The sequence below is a fragment of the Lactuca sativa genome, chromosome 2 (genome assembly GCF_002870075.4).
Source record: "Lactuca sativa cultivar Salinas chromosome 2, Lsat_Salinas_v11, whole genome shotgun sequence".
Lineage (NCBI taxonomy): Eukaryota > Viridiplantae > Streptophyta > Magnoliopsida > Asterales > Asteraceae > Lactuca > Lactuca sativa.
This window is the reverse complement of record NC_056624.2, coordinates 217,954,807-217,962,588: the sequence shown is the minus strand read 5'-3', so window position 1 is coordinate 217,962,588 and position 7,782 is coordinate 217,954,807. Positions and strand designations below refer to the sequence as shown.

At 35.4% G+C, this 7,782-nt stretch overlaps 2 protein-coding genes across 2 annotated transcripts; both read right to left on the bottom strand.

Moving 5' to 3' along the window:
• Positions 1–601: 601 nt before the first annotated feature.
• On the bottom strand, positions 602–4,837 carry LOC111901334 (xylulose kinase 2). Its single transcript, XM_023897194.3, has 11 exons — positions 4,679–4,837; positions 3,431–4,088; positions 3,243–3,331; positions 3,093–3,157; positions 2,480–2,535; positions 2,046–2,166; positions 1,873–1,947; positions 1,637–1,690; positions 1,457–1,551; positions 1,105–1,279; positions 602–1,013 (listed from the first exon to the last, which is right to left on the bottom strand). Exons 1-11 carry the CDS (start codon positions 4,735–4,737, stop codon positions 778–780), a joined length of 1,683 nt encoding a protein of 560 aa, XP_023752962.1. The 5' UTR covers positions 4,738–4,837; the 3' UTR covers positions 602–777.
• A 2,190-nt stretch (positions 4,838–7,027) lies between these two features.
• Positions 7,028–7,501, bottom strand: LOC111901363 (DELLA protein GAI1). Its single transcript, XM_023897223.1, has one exon. It carries the CDS (start codon positions 7,499–7,501, stop codon positions 7,028–7,030), a length of 474 nt encoding a protein of 157 aa, XP_023752991.1.
• Between the last annotated feature and the right edge of the window lie 281 nt (positions 7,502–7,782).

Here is a 7,782-nt window from a genome sequence, read left to right as displayed (position 1 = left end):
AAACGATTTTCTAATTGTTATATCAAAAAAGAAATTTTTAGTCTTGAAAATTTAGGATGTTACAGGGTTATATGTGTTCAATGTAGAATTTAAACTTATTTTAAGTATTGTTTTTTTACTATAATTATCTTTGATAATATTGTGATTTTTTTAGTTTGATATATCTGAAAATTGAAAATATTAACTTTTTGTAAGACTTTTGGTAGCTAAAAACAGGCTCTGGGGTCATTGTCGGAGCTTGAAGGACAGTTAAGTTTAGATATGATTTTGGACTATCGTGAGATATTTTAAGAGTGAATCTTGTTACCATGTTTATACACAAATTGGAAAAGGTTTTAGGAAGGATTATGGAGAATTCATAAAGAGACGAGTGAATGTGGATCCATTGATTAGTGTTAGTGGAAGTTGTAGTGGTTGGATTATTAAATGTCAATGTCTTCTTTTGAACTATTATCCTACCAACACTAAAGGTGGTCAGCACGTTTAAATAAAACAAATGTCTTAATCATATGGAAATAAAAATAATATTTAAATATCCTTGTCCGAAATACACATTTCGGATATTCATAGTCATTTTCTTAAATGCAAAAGGATAAGGTCATAAACTCATAATCATATATAATCTCATTTCTAATGGCCATTTTTGTGAATATATCCCCACTTTTAAACCACATTCTCATATTAAAGTCAGAGTCGAGTAGTTTAAAAACGATTTTATTCCAAGACACTATACGAACACATCCCCTTGACAATAATCACTATACAACCCGTTTCTTATTAACGTCCCAATGTCTGAACAAGCCGATTCTCAATCTCCATTCGTTTCTTCATGAAAAGTGCATATTTTGCCACAAGTTCATTGTCTTGAGCTGTTATTGTTGCAACAGCTTTACATCCAAAGGCCGTTTTCTCTAACTTGTCTTTATACAAGTAAGAAATCGGCACAAAACTTCCCTTGTTCTTGCATACCCAACCATGAGCCGCCCTTAATGCAGCCCCTAATGATGCTGAATCTGCTCAAAGTTTGAATAAAAATCTAAAATCTTAATTTCAACAAGCCAAAACCAAAGGGTATATCTGTCTTTTCAAATTCAAATGATTTACCTGGTCTTTGTACTGTGTAGACATTGCAGCCAAAAATGGAAGCTATGGAGGTCAAAATGGTATGATTTGCAGAGGCCCCGCCTGTTGCGATTATGCGTTTTGGAGGGGATGGCATCCCGAATCGTTCTGCATGCCCTCTCATTGACACGAATTGTCCTTCGATTAATGCTCGGATCTGCACATGCATGCAAAAATATATATTATATTATATTATATTATATTATATTATATAAACTTGAAAAAAAGCAGGTGAAAGATTTTCAGTTTCAAACTGTTTGCTTGCTAAGTGTAGTATTTTTATTTTTTAGCAACAGATCTTTGGTATATGGGTAAATGAATTGACTATACTGACCTCTGAAGGAGGATCAAACTCCTTCACTTCACGTTCACTTACGCCATCCAAGGTGCCGCCATTGAAATTCTCAAGGATATATCGATGATACCCGACTGATTTGTATCAAATATTTGACTTTCTAAGATCAAAAGTGGATTCTATGTATTGAAAAGAGAGAAGAGGGTATGTATAACTTACTTGGGAGGGGAGGAAGTATCTCATGATCCTTGTAGTAAAAACCAATCTTTCCACCTGAAAAAGGGGTAATACTCGTTTATGTTTTTATAACATATATATATAATATATAATTTGTGATTGAAGTTATTAATTTCCCAAACCATCTTATCATCTGGGTTTTTGTTGCAAATAAAACAAAAGGTGTTTCTTACAGAAATCTTGAAAATGGAATGTATATATGATCAAGCAAGACAAACCGTTTAAGGGGGGTGTTTGCTTCAGGGACTGATTAAAAACATCCCAAGATTTATCCGCACACCGATCACGAATATCTATCAATCAAAAGATCACAATCACAACCATATTATTATTATTATTATTATTCTCTTCTCTTCATAATAACATATTAACATTAGATTGGATTACATACCTTCACGAGTTAGAGACCCGTTTTTGTAGCATAACATCACCATATAACCTTTTGTATCAACAGGGTTTGGAAAAACATGCCCTTCTAGGCTTGGGTTATGATCCATGGTTATTCCAAATACCTGAATATTTTTATCAACAAAATATGATTATCATTTATCCCATAGAGGGAGGAAGGAAGGATTTCATATACCTTTCTTAAACAAATAGCAAAGGTCCATTTCAATGTTTTTGATAAATTAAAATAGCAATGTTTCCAATTTTCAAAATTATATATATATATATATATATATATATATATATATATATATATATATATATATATATATATATATATATATATATATATATTAATTTCACACAGCTTATTGTTGGCTGCTATTCATTTGGTCCATATTAAAGTGAAAGGCATTTTGAATGAATTAAGGATCTTACAGTATCACTGGTGCCAAGGCTGATAGCCAAATCCCCTGGTGTGTTGAGGGTCAATCCTGTCAAATTCCATATTCCTTTAGTTAGCATATTATTATATAAATACCAAGTTTGACTTTCAAAACTCAAATCAAGTACTATTATTGTATTGTCAAACGAAATACTACATTTCTTTCGCAAAGTTAGATTTAACAGATTTACTATCATTTGTTAAAAATCTAAAATGCCCATTGATTAGGACAAAACAGAGGAATTTTGGATATCAAAATCAATGCTAACAATATCTTGTGATGCCTAATTATGGGGGGAAAAAAACTACATTTTACTGATCCTTACACGAAAGTAAAACCATTTAATTCGGGACAACCTGAAAGAAAATTGTTACACTTGATTTTAATTTTTAAGACAGATAGATAGATAAGATTATCAGGCTTAAGTTATAAAAGCCAAATGAAGTACCAATAAACAATATAAAATCGCATAAAGACACTCAGGTTTGACTTTTAAAAGTCAAACGCAAGTAAAACCTAGCATCAGTTACCCAAAAGATAAACTTATTGTATAAAACTATCTCATCATACACTTTTGAATGTAAAAAAGGGAAGATAAGTTTCACCTGCCAAGCTATTTGGATTATCTCCAGACCATTGAACAACCAAACACTCCTTGTTGAATTGGAACCTAAATGAACAACATCATAAAAAGCTTGATAAATGACCATCAACTCTATATGAAAAGGGTATATTGGTCTTTTACAAATACTAACCTCTCAACAAAGTACGGGGCAATTAAACCAGCAACAGCATGAGCAGGAGCCAACTTCCCAAGTTTTTCCTCTAAACCGGGAGCCGTGGCCTATATTAATTAAATATCAATTACAAAACTAAAATCAAAAGGTAAATGAGTTAATGACCATACTACCCTTAGGCCCTGAAAGTTATAAATAATACAAACCTCCAAAGCCTTTTTTGACCAAGTTCTGTCTTTAATGTCCATCAAGTTCATCCCAGCACCATCTGTATGATCAATGCAAGCATACCCTCCAATCAGAAGTGATGCCATGAATGAGCTCACAAGTGAGATCCTTTCAGTGTTGTTGTAAACTTGAGGTTGCATCTCAAATATCCTTTTAATTTGTGGGCCCGTGTACCTTTCATGGGCTCTAGATCCAGTCAGCTTAGATAACTCCAATGCACCACCTAAAGCTTTCTCAATAGCCTTACATTGTTGGGTTGTGCTGCTATCCATCCAAATTGGGGATTCTTTTGTAGAAAATGCTTCCCCAAATTGATCAACCAAAGGCTTCTTAGGATCCAGAGATGATAAACTTTTGGAACTGCCCTTCTTCCAATACACACTACCATGTTGCTGCCCGCTGCCCGAAACAGCAGCAAGCTTCTTGAAATCAAATTTCTTTGAATCTTTGAGTCTTTTAAGAATTAGGTCTAATGCTTCAACCCACATTAAGGTAGGGGAAACAATTCTACCATTAATTGATGGGTCTCTGTATACACCATCTTTGGTTTTGTAATGTGGTAGCTCAGAATCAAAATGCACAATCTCTGAACTCACAATGTTGAGACTAGAATCCAGCACAGTTGCCTTTAAAGACCTGTAATATAATTACACAAAATTCACAATTCTATCATATATTAAAAAAAAAACACAGAATTCACGATTATTCTTGGCTACAGTCAATTCTAAAACCCCACAATCTTTGTTAGCTCAAGAATCAATTCTACACTCAAGATTCAATTCTAGCAAGTGTACGCTCAAGATTCAAGTTTAGCAAATACTCAATCAAAAAAAAAAATCTCAATGGTTCTTAAGTAAAAAAAAAAGTACCCAATTCAAAACAATGTTTTAAGCTCAAGGTTCAATATCCAATACCTAATTGATAAAACCCACAATTGTACTTGTCTCAAGATTGAAATTTAGGAAAAAAAAAAAAAAACAACAACAACAACAACGATTGCTTATAGCTCAAGATTCAATTCATAAAAAATCGATTTAAAAACCCCACCATCGTTGCAGATCAAGGTACAGATTTTATAAATATCAGATTCCAAAAGCCTAAAGCCCACGACTACATGCTCAACTCCACCAGATGCCCACTTCATTTGAGTAGGTAATTAAGTAGAAATTTTCAAAACCATCATTTACTTTTCAATCACTGAATCATAAATAGAAAAATGGACTTACTGTGTGGAGCTATCAAATCCAAGAAAAAGAGCATCCTTAGGTAGAGATAGACCATCCATGGAAAGTGAGCAGAACAGACCTAATCTCCCAAGCAAACAAAGTGTCCTTTTATACGCATAGGTTGTTATTCAAGATTAGAATAAATATATACCTGTTCGAATAGTATAATAGATACGGATAGGGATTTTATATGAATATTAAAAGACAAAATTGCAAGAATGATCCCTTGGTATATATCGAAAAATTGGGCCAAACAAGTTTTGACTGACATAAATGCTTCAAAAGTTTTCATTTTGTTGTTAGTTTCGTCCATTCTGTTTTATTTTTTTTATAAAATGACGATTTTGCCCTTTTTTTTTTTTTTTCCTTTTTTGTTACAAAAATAAAAGAAGAAAAGGAAAAAATATGCTCTCTCTCACACACATTTAAAAACACGAGATGGTCGTTTCTCTCCCTCTCTTCTTCCGACGAAGAAAAGAGGCTGCCGACCACCACCTTCACAGCCCTTCCCAGCCTCCCTCCGGTCGTGTAGCACCAACAAACACCCATCCCTTCACCCACTGCTCCGTTGACCCTCTTGATCGATGGAAACCTCGTCGGAGACTTAACAGCCAAGAAGAAGGCAAGTAGACAAAGATCGAAAAGGCTCCAAGTGTATCCGATTTGCAGCGAAGGTGGTGTCAGAAGCTAGAAGGTTTTATGGATCCGGGAATGGTTTTTGAAGACGAAGATAGGAAATGCATCAAAACCCCCGAGGGTTTTCAACGTCAGCTTCACCGAAGCAACCGTCGTCTTCGTCGTAACAACAGATGTGGATCAATGACGTCGTTCTTGCTAGGGTTTGCTAGAGTTCGTAGAGTTGGCGGCGGTGCTGGAAACTCGAGCCATAGATGTCATCGTCGTTCTTGCTTCACCCCTTCACAAACAAAGATCGGAGTTAGACTTGTATACAGGCGGCGACAAAACCCTTCTCGTCAGTGACAGACAGATGTCATCATCGTTCTCTCTTCACCACAGTCTGGTCTGGAATCCGGTGGTGCTAGAAACACGAGGTTAAATAAACTCAAGCCAGAGCCACAGACGGGGGAACGACTCTAGCCAAACCCTTCTCGCCACTGACGAACGAACAGATCTGAGGATTCGACGGTGAAATGGGTAGCACAGGAGAAGTCGGCATCAGAAAATGTTAGGGTTCCGATAAGAGGTTGTGATCCAACTGGCGGTGGTGGTTTGGCTACTATGGTGTGGTGGTCTGGTTTTTGTGGTGATATGGCAGTAATGAAGAAAGAGAGAGGGAGAGAGAGAGAGGGGGCATTTTTTTTTTCTTTTTCTTTTTTCTTTTTTCTTTTTGATTTATGTAATAAAAAATGAAAAAAGAAAATACAAAGGGTAAAATCGTCATTTTATAAAAAATTAAAGCAGAATGGACCACACTCGCAACAAAATGGACACTTTTGGACCATTTATGCTAGTCAAAACGTGTTTGACCCAAAGTGGCAATTTTCGATATACCACATGGACCATTCTTGCAATTTTGTCATATTAAAATGTACGAAAGAAATTATAAGAGTATATTTAATTTTGAAAAAACATCATAAATGGTCCCTGTGGGTTTCCCAAATCTGAAGTTTAATCCCCGTGTTTTAAAAACGTCATAGATGGTCCCTGTACTTTCAAAACTTTTGATGTTTAGTCCTTTTTGTTAACTCCGTTAGCTTTTCATCGTTAAATGAAGGGTATTTTTGTCATTTAACTATCCAGGGACCTTTTATGAGGTTTTCTTTTCTTTTATTTTTTTAAATCAAATTAAATATCCAAGGTCTCTCTCTCTCTCAAACACGTACACACAAACATAAACATCTCTCCACCTTATCATCTGATCATCATCTTCGTTATTAAAGGGTCATTTCTGATCTCCATCCCCTTATCAATGACCACAGAAGCATCCACAACCACCATCATCGCGCAAGAAACCATTGATCCCCTTCTCTCTATCATGTGTTTTAGTTTCTCTTAATAGCTAGGTTTTGATAATTTTGAAAAGTGATGTCTAATTCCATATCGTGAAGCTGTGAAACAAGAAACAACCAGGTTGGGGCGTGAACGAATTAAAGTCATTGGGGAATTTCCACAAACAGTTGGTGTGCAGCTTAAGAAGTTTACCATGGAATCTTGTTTTTACTTCTAATTTATATCCAAATTGTAGGTGGACTCAATACACAAAAATGTACAAGGAAAATGAGAATATATACATAAAAACGAATTTATGATTTCTTGAATCAATCGCTTATACCCATGTGTAAGGAATCAGTCATGGGTTAAAACACAAAACAAAGAAACATACTGATCTTATTCCCTTTCAATTGCGTTTTCGGGGATCCTCTGTAGATTGTCAACGAAGACAGAAGATGAGTCCACAACCGACCGAGTTACAGAGGCAGTGATGTTTACAAACGAATCATCGATAACAGGTGGTTGATTTGTGGGGTTCAACTCACAAATCACTGATTTAAGATCTGAATGGTTATAATGAATAGAATCAGAAGCAAGCTGGGACAACCCATCATCGTTCCCCAAAACACCCTCCAGATGCTCGATCTTTTGTGCAATATCAGCCATATCACACGACTTAATTTTGTAACCAATCACCACCAACAACTCATCAACGTTGGAATCTTGATCTTCAACCTTATCCCACAGCTTCGATTTCCTGATCACATCTGAAAAAACAAAAGCAGAGGCAGTAGCGGTAGCGGTAGAGGCGAAAGTGGAACTACCGCCATCATAAAAGGTGTAATCTTGTTGTGGGTAATCTCGTTCCATTTTTTTCATCTTCTTGGAAGAATTTGAGCATTTTCTGGGCGATGGTAGTGCTAATGATTATATAGGGAAAACGAGGGTGAAGAAAAGAGAAGTGGGCTGAGCATTTTCTGTGCTCATGTCTCGAAGAGAGAGAGAGAGAGAGAGAGAGAGAGAGAGAGAGACCTTTTATATATTTAATTATGTTTAATTTTTTCTTTTTTTTAAAAATACGAGAAAACATCATAAATGGTCCCTGTGGTGGTAAAATGATGAAAATACCCTTCGATTAACGAACAAACTTA